The sequence below is a fragment of the Montipora foliosa genome, chromosome 7, assembly GCF_036669935.1.
Source record: "Montipora foliosa isolate CH-2021 chromosome 7, ASM3666993v2, whole genome shotgun sequence".
In the NCBI taxonomy this organism is placed as follows: Eukaryota; Metazoa; Cnidaria; class Anthozoa; order Scleractinia; family Acroporidae; genus Montipora; species Montipora foliosa.
In genome coordinates, this window is record NC_090875.1 from 24069135 (window position 1) to 24086779 (window position 17645).

The window sequence follows — 17645 nt, forward strand, 5'->3', positions numbered from 1 at the left end:
AGCATTTTTGTAAAGGTTTGGGTTGTTTCAGCTTTTGGGCTGATTTAGCAACAGAACGGGAGCGTCAGTGGCGACGGCGCGCGCAGAAAAAACATCAATGAGAATTCAGAATAGAGTAGACTCCACTCTTTTCTTCTCTATTCTAAATTCTCATTGGTAGTTTTGCTGCGCGCGACGTCGCCACTGACGTTCCCGTTCTGTAAAAAAAAAAATCAGCCTATTGTACCCTTCAGCCCCTACCGCCACCCCAGGCCCCTCACGTCCCAGTGCACTTTGAGAAAAAGCAACAAGTTACAGGTGTATTGCGTGACAACTTTTGCTGCTTTACAATTTTTTTTTTTCAATTGTTTGGTGTAAAAAAAGATGACAGTAAAGTCAAATTTAAGAAGTCTTCATGTTCATTTTTCTTTTGTCTGGAAGCAAAATCTACGTCACGCAGTCACAAAATTCTGTCATACTCCCGGAAGGAGAAACATCTCATGGATATACCCACCACGAGTCCCCTAGGTTAAACTTTCATTTTACAGATTAAGTCTAAGTGCCCATTTCAGTGATTAGGTCTAAACTTTCGTTTATCTTATTGCTATAGCAATATTTAGTTCCGGAAACTGGTTTAGAACCCGGAAGTTCACAAATTTCCATATTTGGTGCCATTCAACAACTCTCACGTACTGTCACATCTGTGCGTAGACTTACCCGATGGTGTTGAGAAGAACATGACTTCCCTCCTTTTCTTCTCGTTTTTGTGGAGTTTAGTTGCAGCGGATATTTATATGCATAATCCGAGGTACGTTAAAATTCTCATACTGACCAAACTTTATATAAGCTTAGGCTCCTTAAAATTGATTCGTGCGCCATTGCTTTTCTCTGGAAAAATGAAAATCCCTTCAGTTTCAGTACAGTTTACGTTTGCTTGTGTCTCTACTTCACTATAAAGTTAGCTGTTGGATTTAACTCAATTCTTAGACACAAGCCAGACAACCTCCTCGAGGGCATTTGAAGTGCTTCTTTTCCATGGTTCATGATTTCAGCATAACACATACCCTCCGTTTGCAGCTTAACTGCAGAATACCCCGCCACTCGAAGTTGAACCCCTTAAAATCGGGATACTAGGCTACGCAGTTTGTGCACGCTCTTTCTTTTTTATGTTTTTAGAACGAGAAATAGACACACTACGGGGCTACAGGGCTACGTGGCTAAGCGGCTACGGAGCTGCACAGTTCAATGTATATCTATAGACCACTTTCATAAATGGCGACCAACTTTACATGTTAATTAGACCTACTGGCCTCGTTTTGAAAGAAATATTCTTTTGAAATTTGCTCGTCGTAGCGAGGTTAGTTAACAACTATTCACCGAAGTGGAGGTGGCTAGCGGTGGATATTTACCGAGCCGCGGTTCGGTTAGGCCTAAGAACTCTCGTAAAATTTTAGCTTTCATTTTGTGGTTCAGTTAACTACACTTTTCATCGACTGCAGGACTGTGGACCGCGGTACTACTCCATTTCAACACTTAGGTCGTGTTCTATTGGGATCAACTGTTTCAACCACAACTGGTTTAGGTTGAAGCGGTTGAGGTTTCCCAATAGAACACTTTTTCAACCGTTTTCGGTTGAAACGCGGTAACTCCTGTGAAGTCATTACCAGACTTCTCCGCGTTGACAAGTTGAGGGAAAGCAACACGGCAGAAACCTGCGGCCGACTTTAAATGGCCCGCGTAAACGACAGCGGTCGCTGCCAATGCTTTTTCAACCGCTTCAACCTAGTTTGATGCTGGTTGAAAAAGTTGATCAAACATACCAACCGAAAACGGTTTTTTCCGAATAGAACGCTAAAAAACCAAACCAACCTAACCAACTAAAAATGGTTGATCCCAATAGAACACGACCTCAGTTCATTGTTCATCGACTGCAGGACTGTGGACCCATCATTTTCTAAGTAGTTCTTTGGAGAAGGATTGATATTGCGACTTGCACATGCGATTTTTCCCACACTTTGAACAAATTATATGGAAGTGCTTCAAATTTGGATTGGTTCATTGTGCTGTTTGCACCTGCTGTGATTGGTCGAAGTAATTACCAGTACTTTGGTATTTGTTTCATGATACTCAATTGAAAAGTTCTGGAAGATACATGTAGTAATACCAAGAAATAATGGCATTTGAGTAAAAATGCACATCCTTTTTCACAATAATAATTATTATTGTAAAATGAATTCAAATCTCTTATAATCTTTCATTTGCAAGGCTTTTGTTCAGATTTTCCAAGATCAAACAACAAGTGGTAGAAGCTAATTTAGTGTTAAAAGATGAAGTGAAGTAATCACATTAAATTTTCATCTTGCTTTCAGTTAGTTATTGCTTTCCCTCTTCTAGAGATACACAGTAGGCAATCCTTGTGACTTGTTACACATGGTAATAATTATTATTATCTTTGTAACTTGAAATTCTCTCTTTTGCTAGAAACTGTCTACAGCCTTTACTACCAGCGGGAACAATAAAATATGATGGAAGTTAATATAATTATGAAAGCCACATATATACATAAAAAATATTAAGCATCATCGTCAACTGGGAACTGGGAAAAATCCGAGCCCCAGATGGAATTTGAACCCACGACCCTCTGTGATCTAGTACGGATGCTCTAACCACTGAGCTACTGGAGACTGTGTGGTGAGCAAGGGTGAAATGTGGCTAGAGACAACAACTGTATCACGCGGCCACATACCGGTAGTCTAATTTTTGACCATATATGACTCTTAACAAAGCCTCCAGTAGCCCAGTGGTTAGAGTTTCATTGGTTCAAATCCCATGTGGGGCTCGGATTTTCCCAGTTCCCAATCGATGATTATGGTTAATATCTACCAAGATATGTCCAGGTTTGACCCTAATTAGATGCATGCAGATTTCAATAAGCATCACAAAGTGTCCCCTTGCTCTTCTCGCCATCTTCAACATCAGTCGTGTCTTGCAATACAGGCAATTTACGTCACAAAGTGTCCCCCAAATGCTGCTCTTTAAGTAAAGATTAACTACTGCATTTACCCAAAGCTAAAAATAACGCTAACCTTTACGCTTACCTTATTGTTGAAAATAGGTAGCAAATGCTTAGACTTAAAGGGACACTTCATGTTGGATGTCAAAATTGGACGTGCATCTAATTAGAATCAAACCTGGACATAACTGTGTATTTCTCACATTATTCACTTGGAAAGCCATATATATACATGGAATTGTATTTGAACTGCGGAGAGAATCAAGTTAAGATGCTGATCATCATAGTTATTAATTAACGTTACTAGAGCAGAGGCCAGGGCTCGAAGCCCATTTAAGTCTGAATGTTGCAGGCTTTCCTTTTGTTACTGCTCAAGTAATGTTCATAATACATGTAACTGTGACGATCAGCATCTTAACTAGGAACAACAAAGTTTGTATATGTGTATGTGTGTTGTACATATAATATTATGTGAAAGAAGTTTTGAATTAACTTACTCATTTGTTTTACATTTTTACAGAGGATGCAATAATCGTCTTGATGAAGCTCGCAGAGAGCGAAATAATGCAAACAGGTTATTGTTATTGCCATTTATGAACAAATTTTAATAAGTTCTTTCATATGGGCAACTACAGTAATGTTCTAATGTATATTATACTGGTATTTTGTTTAACCTTAATAGACTCTTTGATTCTCAAAACAATAATCGTGGTGGATACAATGTTGGAAAGCTGTATTATTATGAAGGTTCAGTCCTATCTATTGAATGGTATGAAAATCTTTAGTTTATTTCTAGTCAATCTTTTTTGCAGGCTAAAAAAATTATGCCTTCTGTTGTCAGGCAAACACCTACTCTACATTAGATTCCTCTTAAAGTGCTTCTATGATCAAAAAATCATCTCCTTTTTTTCTTCAGATTTTGACAGCATGTTTGCTCAACACCTGACTGGCAAAATTTTGAGCTTTGATTTTTATCCAAAGGCCGTTTATTTTGAGTGTAAGTTTTGGATTTCACAGTCTGTCATTACTCACGTTCAAAACTGACCAATTAGACCTCGGAAGGTTGGATCTAGGGAAAGTGACGTCATTTACTCACTACAATTGTGGACAAAACATGTACTCAGAAAGTATAGGTATTAGTATTTCTGCCCTCCCCCCCTTACCAATGTTGATAATATGATGCAAAATACTGCACAAGCCTTTGGCCATTTTTTAACCAACACTGGAATGGTGGGAGGGGGAAAAGTAGGAAGAATTTAATCCTTTTCACACAGACAAATGAGAGCATCACATTTTCCCAACAAGTTTTGTCCAAGATTGTAAAAATACGAGAATGAGAAAAAGTTACAGCAGATTCATTGCCCCAAATAATCCTTTGTACCAACTTTTATGCCATGATATGTTGCTTAATTTGTTCTATTGCCCTTTGATCATATAATATTATGTAATGAAAGCCAAATTTTTGTGACTTAAAAATGGCAGACAGTGCTAATCAGTAAGTAGCAAGTGTGTAGTGTAGTTATTATTGGCATTATAGAGCCAGAAAAATGGCATTTCTTGCATGCAAGAGATCATTAAAGTACAATGTTTTGAAATCGTCTGTTTATAGAATAAAAAAAAACACCTTTTGAGGAAAGACAAAGCGTAGGAGACAAATACGCTGGAGGACGTTCAAGTATGCTGAGTGTTCGGCAACAAAGAGTCATCAAATGAAGTTTAAATGCATATCCATCTATGACAGGCCGTATTGATGTGATTCTATTTTAGAAATCAAGGAGCGTACCTTAACTGTTTATTAAATGTGTTTTGTCCTTGAGAGAGACAGAGACCTTTTTCAAGTTGGTCACACAAAGACATACTTGCTTTACAGTGAATATCCGTAAAACAATATTATTGATACAATAAAGAACATAATTGTCTCAATTTTTGGTGGAATCACCTTCATGGTTTGCAATTTCACAACAGAATGAACTTAAAACAATGATTAAGGCAGTTGGCACGATTAACAGAAGAAAATGTAGTCATTTCAATGGTTAACAATAAATAACATGCAAGTCTCAGAAAGAAACAATGACCATGTATTGTTTTCATTGCGACTTCCCTGTTAACCGTTGAAACTATCTGTTAATTATTGTTTTATTGAATGGTTGGTGTTAAGCTGTCTTCGTAATGATCCTGTAATGTAATAATACCGGTAATAAAGTTTGTCCGTCAATACGATGAGCACCATCTACACATCTTATGGAGGTGTGAAGATAATGATGATGATAAGGACAATGATGATGCTGATTTTGGAGGACGGCCTTGGGCATGCAGAGTGGTAAGGCCAATCCACGCCCGAAACAGTCTTGGGCAGTGGGGACAAGGGATGGTGGTGGCAGACGCTGGTGTGGCAGTGCCTTTTCTGACTTGTCTGCGCTGCTCAGCTGCTGTGGTCCTGTTCGCTTCGCAGGCTTTGGCTCCACGCTTGACGGCTCCACAACACTTGTCTCTGTCTTGAACCACTTGCTCCCAGTCGATGTGTTTGATCCCAAAGGCCTTGAGGGAGACCTTCAGGGTGTCTTTGAAGCGCTTCTTCTGTCCTTCTTGGGAGCGTTTGCCTTCTAAAAGTTCCCCGAACCACATTTTCTTTGTTAGTCGGTGGTCTGCTATGTGAGCCATGTGCCCGACCCAACGGAGCTGGGACTTCATCAGGATGGTGTAGACATCGGAGAGGTCTGCACGGGCAAGGACCTTGGTGTCGGGAATCTTTTCCTGCCACTTGATGCCGAGAATCCTACTGAGGCCGGTGGTGTGGAAGTCGTTCAGCGACCTTGCATGCCACTGGTAGACTGTCCATGTTTGGCAGCCTTGGAGAAGGGTGGCGAGGACTGCATTTCGGTATACCTTGGTCTTGATTTTGGCTGTGATGCCTCTCCAATTTCAGACCTTTTTGTTGAGTCTGCCAAAAGCAGTACTCGCATTAGCAAGTCTGGCGTTCAGCTCATTGTCCATGATGACGGATCGCGAGATGGTATTGCAGAGGTAGGTGAACTTGTCCACCACATTCAGTGTCTGTCCATTGATGGTGATGGTGGGCTCTACATATGGGTTAGCCGGTGCTGGCTGGTGCATGACTTCAGTCTTCTTAGTGCTGATCATCTGGCCGAAGTTGTTGCGAATGAAGTAGCCTGAACTCCTCTCTTGTAGTTCTCCCTTGCCTGCCAGCCTGGTGTCACTGAGGGTGGCAATGCCGATCTTGTATCTGGAGATTTCAGCGGAGATGAGCGCAGTGGGTCTTTGAAGTCTGTCTGAGTCATCCCAGTCAAGTAGCATGTAGCTGTATTCAAGGGTATAATCTTTCTTTTCTTCATTTTTCCACCACATTTAGGGGTCCCCACCGACTGCGGTAAGCCGGAAGAATTTAATCCTTATCACACAGACAAATGAGAGCATCACATTATTTTCCAAACAAGTTTTGTCCAAGATTGTAGCTTAAAATTTTAGCGTGTAAACACAACTTATTTTATATGCAAAACACAAGTTTAAAAATCTGAAAGCCCGAAACTTCCGTGCTGCATATTAACTCAGCTGCGTACACACGCATTGCATTCTTAGACTAGTGAGTCTTTGATGTCAATTTTTCCTCGACCCAGCTCTCTCAAAATATTAAAGGTAGTAATGGCGGACCAATAAATAAGAAATTCCAGTTAAAATAAACAGATGTCTTTTTAAAATCAGAACTTAAAACTTGGGTCACTTAGGTTTAGTCAACATAGTTTTGAAATCCAAAGAAAAAGGAGAATTGTTTTTTTAGTCATAGTAGCACTTCAATGTGTTGTTTTATACCAATGGTTACCATGTCACAAAAGTGGGATCAGACGTGATTGTCTATGATGCTAAGGTGAATCTTCTCTCAAATGGAAATGAAATTCATCTCCTTTTTCAGGACAATTCAGCATTCCTGTGCAGACCCCAACAATCACTGTGAGATGATTTTGCAATACATGTGTGGAGATAATGTCCGAAATGGAATTACCACTCAGTAAGTCATGAAATTTATGGTATCCTGGCTGGTTATTCGGTGATTTCTTTCACTATTTTGATAGGGTTATGCGAATATTCTACGGAAAGTATTAAAGCTCTGCACATGGAAAGGAGCAGTTGGTTTTTTTTGTTGTATTGAAACTTTGTAGGGTAATTTGGGAGTTGTGGTTGTTAAATACAGCCTGTCTCCTCCTTCTCCTCCCCTCCCCCCTCCCACATTCCCTACCTCCCATTCCACTACATCTGCCACCCACTCAATCACCTCTGTTGAATGGCAAAATGAGTTTATTTGCTGTATTTGGGCAATTAGTGGTTATCATTCTTGTTAGAACATTATTGATAACTTTTGCATACTTCTTTTTATCTAGAACTATTCCAGATAATCCTGCTTTATGTAAGGATTATGACTGTAACAGTGATCACAGGTAGTAAGTTTGTATCATCATAATAATTATCTGCATCACAGTTATTTAATAAAAATACAGTCTATAATGCCTTGCTCACTCAAGAGTTGGTTTAGGTTGATTGCACTTCATGTTCTTGTTGGCTGTTCCCATTTATCCTCGGCTACATGTTTTCCTTGGTTTAAAATTCTTTGAACCAGTTCAAGTTTGGTGTTTCTTTGTCTAACACTCATTATAATATTTACTTAGCTTTGCCCAACTCGAATACAATACTTATTAGGCAGGGAGACCACAGTGGATACCTCGTTAATGAAAAAAAATAACTAAAGCTACTGTGATGTAAACAAAAAAAGTCAAAAGGAAACAAAACAAAAGTTCTAATTGCTAGAAGCAGCACGAGGGCAGGCACAGGAGAGGCCTTGCTCTGTTGCACCTGGGACAGATTGTTTTACAGGTTCTGATGTTGTCATTGTTGTACAGATCTAGCCTTATAAATTATTACTGTAATAATGAAGTAGAAGAAAGAAAGAAAGGCAGAGAGGACAGAAACAGGTAGAGAGGCTTCTTTCTTCTTTCAATATTGAAGTAGTGAAAGCTTAAATGAGGATAGGGAGATGTGACTTGTGCGCTTTTTCGTAACCTAAAACAAACGACAATCAAAATTGAACTGATTTTTAAAAATTTGAACCACAACATGTACAAGAAAAGGTACATAACTGTTGATAAATTTATAACAACTCGTGTTTGCAATGCACTCAGTGGTCATCTCAGTATCTGGCAAAGAAAATTATCATATGTATGACTTCATTAATTTTATTTCTTTATTTGCCAGAAAGAAATTTGAATACACAAAAAAGAGAATGAGGAAGGGGGTTGGTGATTACATATATGGAAAGGAGGCATAAAAGGAAGTACTAAGAATGTGTAAATTTGGTTCATGTTAACCCAGTCACACCTCAAACACCCTAGCATGGCCCGCCCCTCCTTGACGAGTAGAAGCGTCCAATGTTAGACAGAGTAAAATCTATTAACTGTCTTTCTCAGGGGTCAATGAGTTAATACACAATAATTAGAAATTATTGAATTCAGCCACTGTAGGATATGAAGAATTATGCAGATCAAGGAGGGTGTTATCGACCGAGGTGGATATCACCCTCTGAGATCTGCAGAATTCTTCATATCCTACGAAAGCCCAACTATTACACAATAATACTGAAACAATGACTTAAGACTTAAAAACAATAGAAGCTGCTTTCTATACCAAACAATAGCAGGTTATGAGAGCTGCTACATTTTACTACATTGCTACATTATTTGTGGTATCTAGACTAAAGGAGTTAGAATTTTCATCACTGGTAGAAAACAGAATTGTTTCATTATTAGTCCTGCAGAAAGGCAAATAAAAGTGTGGTAGGGATTCTCATGTAGTATGTTTGAACTTGTTTGTTTTGGGTAATTCACTTGCTACATTAGAAGTAAGAATGGAACATGAATAATTTTGACCAAGTGATAACATAGTTATGTAGATTGTGGCCTTTTGAAATACCGAGATTCTTAAATATAGAGTTAGTATGAGCAGAAAAATACATCTAAATATTAATTTTATTTCCAACACTCACTGTCTGTAAAATTACCAGGCAAGTATTTTTTTTAGGTGTATGTGAAGGCCAAAACCATCTGACTCTGTACTGTATTTATCAATATAGTAGAAGCCCTTGTACTATATAGTATAGATAAATGTTACCTCATTGTTGGTTTTTTTTTTTATAGATTTGGAATGCATGAAGATTATGATTACTACACAAATTGTAAATACAGGAATCGGAATAAAGGACTTTTTACTGCTGATCGGGTGAGTGTGACTGTAGTTAAAGCAACGTAGGTGACCATTATAAGTCTTACAAAATACTAAACTTAGCATTAGTACATAATTATTGTGTATTACCATCCTTGTCCTTAACCTTGTTATAACCTAAAAGTTTCCTTTTTGTACAGAAACTGAGGAGAGACTCTGCTATTTATACCAGGCAAAACCCTGGAGGAACAAGGCGTGGATATGAGTGCTCAGAAGAAAGAGATTACTACCCCTATTGGCATCCTACCCCATGGAAGGTAAGGAACCTTTTTCTTCTTCAATTTCTTCCCCATTTTGTTGCCCTTCTTTTGTTTGCAACCTGGTTGATTTAGTGTGTAGAACATCTGACTGTGACTGTATTGTGGAAGAGGTTGCAAATTCAAGCCCTGATGGAACTAACACTTGGGTCTTTAAATAATTGAGAAAGTGGTGTGCTTGTCGTGACATCTGCAAATGGTTCAATTTTCTTGATTAATAATGGAGGTGTTGACTCAAAACACTGCTTTGATAGGTAAATGTAAGGAGGTGCCATACTGTTTGAAGTAACAGTAAAGACCATGACCTCCCGTACGGTGGTCTGGCCGATCTTGTGTATTCACATATATTTGAATAAATGTTTCCTATTTTTTCACCACTTCACTCTTCTTTAGTCTTTTGTTCCTTTTTGACAAGTTCAGTCCACTCACAACTGGAAGTGTGGTTGGCCTCTATGCGGTGGATGCAAAATGCAAAGAGCAACCAAAAGTGGAGAGGAACAATATTTTCTTCCCATCCTTGACCATCATTTCAAGTTTCATTAACCTCAAAATTTTGTTTTTCTAATGCTCCCTGTAACAGGATATTGCAGTTCTAACCAATGACGTTTCACGATGTAAGATGTACCAATCTCAAAGCGAGAATGTCAAAGGGCGCTGGGCATGTGAGTTGACCAAAGAATATTTGAAGAAAATGAACTGGAGAAACTATAAAATACCAAACAACAGAGAGGATTGTGAGGTAATTAGAAGTCTGTAATACTATATATTACACTTTTCTTCTTTAAAAGCAATAATTATTTTAGATTATTTTAAATCTTTACCCTAACCCTAAACGCTTAAAATTTATATAAGTTGCATTGTGCCTGGACAAATGTGGTTTTCTTTCAGCAGCACCTTTGTTCGTGATCAGCATTTACATATGACTATTTGCTTTGCTTTAAGTCGAGGAATTTTACCTGGAAGGAAACTCCATCACATAGCCTGCCTGCCCCAGAGTGTAGAGAAACGGACTGGTCACGTGATAATCACCTTGGTAATGGAAAAGGAGGCTATACCAACAAGTACAACTGGACTTTACCCGATCTGAATCATGAGCAATGTGTTCTACGAATCAGGTATCTTAAATTGTGATTTTAATTCTTGTAGACTTTTGCACCTCAAACGATGTACATTAATTGTAAAATTTACGCTTTTTTGCATTTTTTTAGTCGGAAAACGTGAAAATTTTGACTAACTGTTTCTTTTAGATACAATATCTCCACGGGCGACTTTGATGGTTGGGGCCCATCTGTTAACAGTTCCACGAATGGAGTAAATCTTGATATTGGAGAAAAATATGGAATGAATGAGTCTACAGCAGCTGAGAGAGGCTATGTTTTCAAGCAAAACCCAGAGGTCGCACTGTTCCCAGGCTTTGATCTGAAGCTTAGACTAGCAATCAACACAAATCAGTATGGGCGTGTTTTTCAAGACAGGTATCTTGTCGGTGATCAGATACGAAAACTGTTTTGCTTCACCATGGCTGTCCAATTCAATAATGATTATGTGCTGTCGAAGGAGTTCTATTAAAGACCAGTTATAAGTAAACTATGTTACTTGTGAGAAGGGTTTCAGTCTTAACTTTTCTAGCCTTTTGTGTCCATTTATCAGTAGTATTTTGTTACAGTCCTGAAAACCTTTTTTTCTTCACCTCATTGGGTTAGGGTTAGGCAGTGAAGGAATAACGCCACTCTGTACTGTTCCGTTTGTGCTGTAAGATTCGTGATGATAGCGTAATTTTCCCAGATCTGTTTGAACTGTTTCCAGTTTTCAGCTATGTTAGTAGTAGTATCTAGAGGTTTTGGCGGCGTGATACCTTGTATAAGGGGAGCAGCTTGCATTACGACGCTCTGCTGAGACGGCAAAGGCGGTGTAGTTTCTTCCGAGTTGGACATTGTACTCTCTTTCGCTCTCTAATCCTAACCCCAAACCCTAACCTAACCCCAACCCTGGGTGCTGTCTCCAGCACCTATTATTATTATCATCATCATCATCATCATCATCATTGGTGGGAGGCGCGGTGGCCTCATGGTCAGTTTTTCTCGACTCCGGATCGAGTGGTCCGGGTTCGGGTCCTGGCTGGAGACACTTTACTCTCACGGTACCTCTCTCCACCCAGGTCCTGCAATGGACTAGCATCCCTTCCAGGGGGGGTTCAAGGGGGTTCCAAGGGGAAGTAGAAATACTCCTAGTCGCTTCATGCTACAGAAACCGGAGATAAGTGCCGGCCTGGTGGGCCTTCTAGGCTCGTAGCGGACTTTACCTTTTACCAATTATTATTATTATTATCATTATTATTGTTCTTATTTGGTATTATTATTGTTATTAGTAGTTGTACAATTACGTTAATCCGATAAATTAGGGCAAGGGTTTCTCGTTAATCGTGTACACTGTCAGTACACACGCATTTTACCCTTGCATACCTGTAAAAACACCAAATTAAAATTCTTTCATTGATGGAAGTCAATAAATAACTTTGCAGGTCCCATACTTTCGCAGTTCGACGACGGCCTTCTGAGATAAAGAACGTGAAGATTCATAACTTGAACGTTCGTGGAAAGCGAGGAAACATTGTGCAGGTTTACCCAGGTGTTGAATATGATTTTGTTCCCAACACCTTGCGTGTCAAAGATGGCGATTACATTCACTTTCAGTAAGTTATTGCAGAACCTCATATACGACAGCATAAACCCTAAAAACCTCTTTAAAGCTGGATTCTCTCGTTTTCGATTTTGCTTGATGGCAGTGATTAACAGGCCAGGTTAGGGTCTTGTTGCAATATACGAAATAGTCTGGATCCCTGTGCAAACGTTGGGGATGATGCAGTGGGGAAGCAGCCACTTGCATCTCATTATTGTTGCCTTAGTGCAAATCCAAGTTGACGAAATATGTGACTTAAGTATGTCGGTCTTCTTCTCCAGATTGAGAGGTTTTCTCTCCTCATTTAATTTTATTTGACTAGAATATTGCCGTAAATGAAAAGGCTACAACAGAATACAGGGCCATCTCTCAACCAGTATCGCTGAACATCATGATCGCTCGTCGGCTTGAACGAGTAAGTTATATACTTGAGTGGCTCGGGGCGGCTCGCCAGTCGTGTCTAGCGAGCCGAACTTGTTTCATTTGACTACCGAGCCGCCGAGCTACTGAAGAAAATACTTGTTTCAAAAGTGGCCCAGAATTCTGTAGTTTAACCCAGCCAAAGCTGATTGTTATCCTGATGATGACTTAATCAGTAAGTTTTGTTGTTGTACCTCCGCAACTCAAATACGTTTTCCGATTGGAGGAGAACGTGTCACGTGTCATGAGTCGAAACTCACTAACTCCCACAAAACTGGCTTACTCCCTAGGGAAACAACGACTTGAACTTTCGACTCGCACGTGATCAGGTCGTGCACCTTTGCAACAGCGGCAAATTCCGTGTAAAAATCCTCAACGAGGGTCTTGGGGAAACAAAACTCACTGTTTACCTAAAGCCAGTCATTAAGTGCTTATTGTAACGCTTTTATACTTGCAATGGCCCGCTAAGCAAATCGAATTTTATAGGTACATTTTTATTAGTGGAACTTGTAACAATCATTGTAGGTTATTTTCCAAATTATATATATATTTTAGTGATAGGAAATGTAATTAAGATTTTATTATAATAGTTATCGTTTACTAGATCTCTTTTAGAATAGTTAGCATTTATATTATACTTTGATTATTATTGTAATGTTTATAAATTTTAATATGTAAACAATTGCGTAATTCAGCCTATGGGCTGCAATGTGATTTTAATAAATACCTACCGCCCTACCTACCGTAGGTGGACTGGCTCAAACACCAATCCAAACAACAATGATGGACAAGGCAAAGCGGGCACTGACCGCACCAATGTGGTGTTACTAAGTGACAATGAATGGGGAAAGAACTACCCATCACTTTTAGACAAATCCAACCTGTTAGGAATGGACAAGACCAGTCTAAATCACTTGGCTGTATTGGACAACAGTAAGCGAAAATTCACATTACTGCATGCTTGCCGCCATAGTTAGTGGAGTCAGGTTATTCATATTTTGAATTCGTTTATGTCAAACAGGTCAGTTTGGTGGTGAAATGTCAGAATTGGACGATGCTGGAACATACTTTGACTTAGGCCCCAAAAAGGTGACGGGAATCGGGACATACCATTACATGAGCACGCGAAACAACAACTTTTCCAACCGAAGCCAAAAGGGACGCATTGTTATATCAAACACGGAGCAGATTTCAAGGAAGCTTGGAAGACTTGGAGGAACTCTTAAATTTTCTGAGTAAGGAACAGTGATCCTATTTACAGTAGCTCCCCATCATTTGTTAAGTAGAACTTTGAGGCATAATCTGAATAGGCCATATCCGAGTTCATGTTCTCTTCAAAGCGAGTCTAAGTGCGAAGTTTTTCTTATGAAACTTAGTTTTCATTCAAATGTGAAGCAGAACTACATGTAATTACATTCACAAAAACTTCGCGCGTAGACTCGCTTTGAAGAGGAGGTTGACATGAAGTCGGAAATGGCCTATTGCCTTCGCTTGGCGTCAGTAAGAAATCTGCACTTCCTTAAAAATATTCTAGAAGTACGGGAGAAAATAACAACAGTAAAATTTATGTAGTTAGAGAAAGACGAGCGACTGCCAGCCTGATCAGGACATTCAGTTCTCGTGAAGAAGTTGAAATTTCATTGGCTTGACAACAGCTTAGTTGCACTTATTTTGAGGTTTTGAGCATTATTCTGTCTTAAAGAATGGACCATTTCCGAGTTGCTGTTTTTCTCGGTTTCGAAGTGAGTCTTGGTGCTGAACTATTGTAAGGGAAATGAGTTTGGTTTGCATAAGAATACGCAACTCATTTCCATTTGAATGGTTGTGCACCAGGACTCGCTTTGAAACTGAGGTATGCAGCAACTCGGAAATGGGCTATTGCATTCAGAAGGTCGACCTTCTGGTTATAGTCAATAAAGGTCAGGCTACTTCCCCCAATGCGCCCATTTCTTGTAAGATAGTGTGGATGGCGTTCGGCTTTTTGAGGCTCCACAATTCTTTTAAGGAAGAGCACATTGCAAACATGGAAGTAGCCTCCCTCAGGCTTTTAAAAGCCTGCTCACATGTTAAGAAGATCCTAGCCCATTTCTTTATCAACTGAGAGCTTTTAAGCTTAAAATCGACGATGGCTTTCAAAACAACGGCACCACAAACAAGGATAATAAACAAAAAGTTGTTTTAACGCTAAGCGCTTGCGCTTTACATTTTGGGGCATGTCTTTGTAGTGCTCTTCCTCTGGATGACGTGAAATGACCAAAGCCACGTGGAGGACGTAATTACTCGACAATATATTTAAAATTTTCCTTAAACGCCTCTATTCTGTCCATAATAGTTTTTAACTCCGGGAAAGCCGGTACGCAATTTACTTCTTGAACGACTCTGAATAATCACAACATGATTATAATAACGCAACGTTATCATTGTGCACGACTTTAGTGCTTAAGTCCTATGGAGAAACTCGCGACGTTTTAATAAAGCATCTTTAATAAGATATTTTCTCTTCTTTCAGTGGTCAACATGTGACATTTGGACCGGAAACGTTGGCACAGTTACAAACAATCAGTGTAGAGCTGATGTCAGCAGATGATGGTCAGAAGATGATTGAAGAAAATGGAGGACGAATAAGCGTGGGTCATGGTTATGCTAGTGATTTCATTGTAGTCAATCCACACTCCTTGGCAACGAACAAGAAATTTGAGATCGGAATGAAGGTGGACTCGGAGGCTACTTCCAAAATACAGTTTTATCGCTCGTCACATGAACTTCACTTGAACACTTGGTATAAAGTAGATTGGTCAATAGCCAATGGATTTGCAACAATCGAAACTTATGAGGGTATTAACACAATTTTTATCATTATTGATGGACATTTTTGGTTTTTGCTCTCTGGGGGGGGGGGGGGGGGTATTCCATCCGTTCTTGGTCACTGACAGTATCTAAACCTTTTGAGTTCCGAAATGGAACTCTTTTTTTTTCTGGAAAACGCCCTTTAAGATCTGCACTTTTAGCCTCAGTGTCGGTTGCTTGGTCATCTCTCCAAACATAAGATACGAAAACCTGAGCGTTCTACATGAAGGACACTGCCGGTCTTTCATATGTTTTGAGTGGACGTGCGAAAACGATAAGAGTAAGCTATGTGCGTCTTTTTACACCAAGAAAAAAATATGGAAGGCATATATGACTTGAGGAAAGAAGCATTTATATTTTTGGTGATCGCAGTTATGAGAGTTTCATAAGCAGTAACGAAAGGAAAGCGTTAACATTTAAGATTTAATCGGGCTTTGAACGCATCACCTGTGCGATTTCTATCAAAATGACCAGCTCCCAGTTGGCTCAAAAACTTGTCATTTCGTAGAGCAATACATCGGTGGTATCGCTGAGGTCATACCTTCAAACCCCTTTTAACTCTTAATTGTTTAGGCTTTCCTCTTGATACTGCCTAAGTAACGTTCATTACTTCAATTGTATGTTCGTTTGTAACAGTTTGATCTATTCTGATTTTTATATGTATATATCTTTTTGTTCTTCTAACCCTAACCCTGGGTGCTGTCTCCAGCACCCATTATTATTATTATTATTATTATTATTATTATTATTATTATTATTATTATTATTATTATTATTATTATTATTATTATTATTATTATTATTATTATTATTATTATTATTATTATTAAAACCTCGACTATTACTTGGAAATATTCGGACGGGTGAAATGACAGAATTCGTCTTGTTTTCACGTTTTCAAAAATATCACTTTCTATTTTTCAGGTGGTGTTTACGTTGCTCGCACCCTTCCAGATAGCGCAATTATTTCCGGTATAGTGGTCACGTGCATCGTTGTCGTGATCGTGATTGGTGGAACAGCATTTTACTTCAGACGTCATCCCGACAAGTGGGGAAGCGTGAAAAGCAGTTGTTTGAATATCTGCAGATCGTGCAAGTCCAGTGTTTGATAGTATTTCATGAATAGATTAGGAATAAACTCAATATATGCGTGAATGAAAACACAAATTAGGATGTAAAACAGGATAAAAACTTCATGAAACAGTGAGTCCGAAAATGGAACTCGCCCTTTTCGGAAAAGTTGGCATTCCGCAGGGCCTCCTAGGGGCTACTCCTTAATTCGGATCAAGTTCTCTGCTTCATGTTAATCCCTGAAATATTTCATGTCCGCTTGATCATTCTAATAGTTTGTCTCTAGCTCAAATAGGCCATGTTTCTGGAACCCCAAAATATTGGGATACCCTCGTTTTTCACTTCATTTACAATTTCCATTTTTTACCTTAGCTTTGAATATAAAGCGGAATCCAGAGACGGACCTTTTCATTTTGACTGGAGGGGATGGAAATTTCCTATTAAAGAATAATAATTTTTCAAAGCAGTGGAAGATGATCTCCACGAAACCTAAACGTTTCTCATATCCCATCGATGAAGTGATCCCTTTAAACTCTAATAATCCAGTATCATCTTTGGAATATGGTTAATAATCGGCAGGTTTAAAGCGCAGGTCACTCTTTAATACGGGTCATTGTTTACCCTATGCTGAAGCAACCCAAAACCTTCAATTTGGCTAACCTTTACCTAATGAGGCTTGAGTTTAACATTTTTAAAGGTTTTGTAATGAGTAACCTCTGAAAAGTGACCTGTACTGTACTGATATAGGAATTAAATTTTTGAACATGTTGTCTACTTATGTAGAAGTCGCTCCTATCATATGTGTCCTCCTTAATATCACAAATTAGGCACCGAATTAATTAGTTAGGCAGAAACACCAGCCTCGCTTTTAGTGTGTAGTGCACTGGTAAGTGCACTACACACCATGTCACCGGGTTTTTTTGTCTTTTCAGGGGCTATGTACCTACGACATCTACCATGACACAATTATAATGATACACGGAACCAAAACGATAACGTGAACTATTCGAGCTACATATTACGCTAAGAATCTTTTGGCCCCAGTTTTTCGAAGGGTGGATAGCGCTATCCACCGGATAAATCACCTATCCAGT

At 39.1% G+C, this 17645-nt stretch overlaps 1 protein-coding gene across 1 annotated transcript; it reads left to right on the top strand.

The window, feature by feature from the left end:
* The first annotated feature begins 505 nt into the window (after positions 1–505).
* On the top strand, positions 506–17329 carry LOC138011474 (protein DD3-3-like). Its single transcript, XM_068858485.1, has 15 exons — positions 506–787; positions 3513–3566; positions 3675–3761; positions 6921–7016; positions 7387–7443; positions 9193–9274; positions 9418–9534; positions 10115–10273; positions 10477–10649; positions 10782–11009; positions 12056–12226; positions 13382–13566; positions 13655–13868; positions 15143–15468; positions 16405–17329. The coding sequence occupies exons 1-15, from the start codon at positions 717–719 to the stop codon at positions 16587–16589; spliced, it is 2205 nt and encodes a 734-aa protein (XP_068714586.1). The 5' UTR covers positions 506–716; the 3' UTR covers positions 16590–17329.
* The last annotated feature ends 316 nt before the right edge of the window (positions 17330–17645 follow it).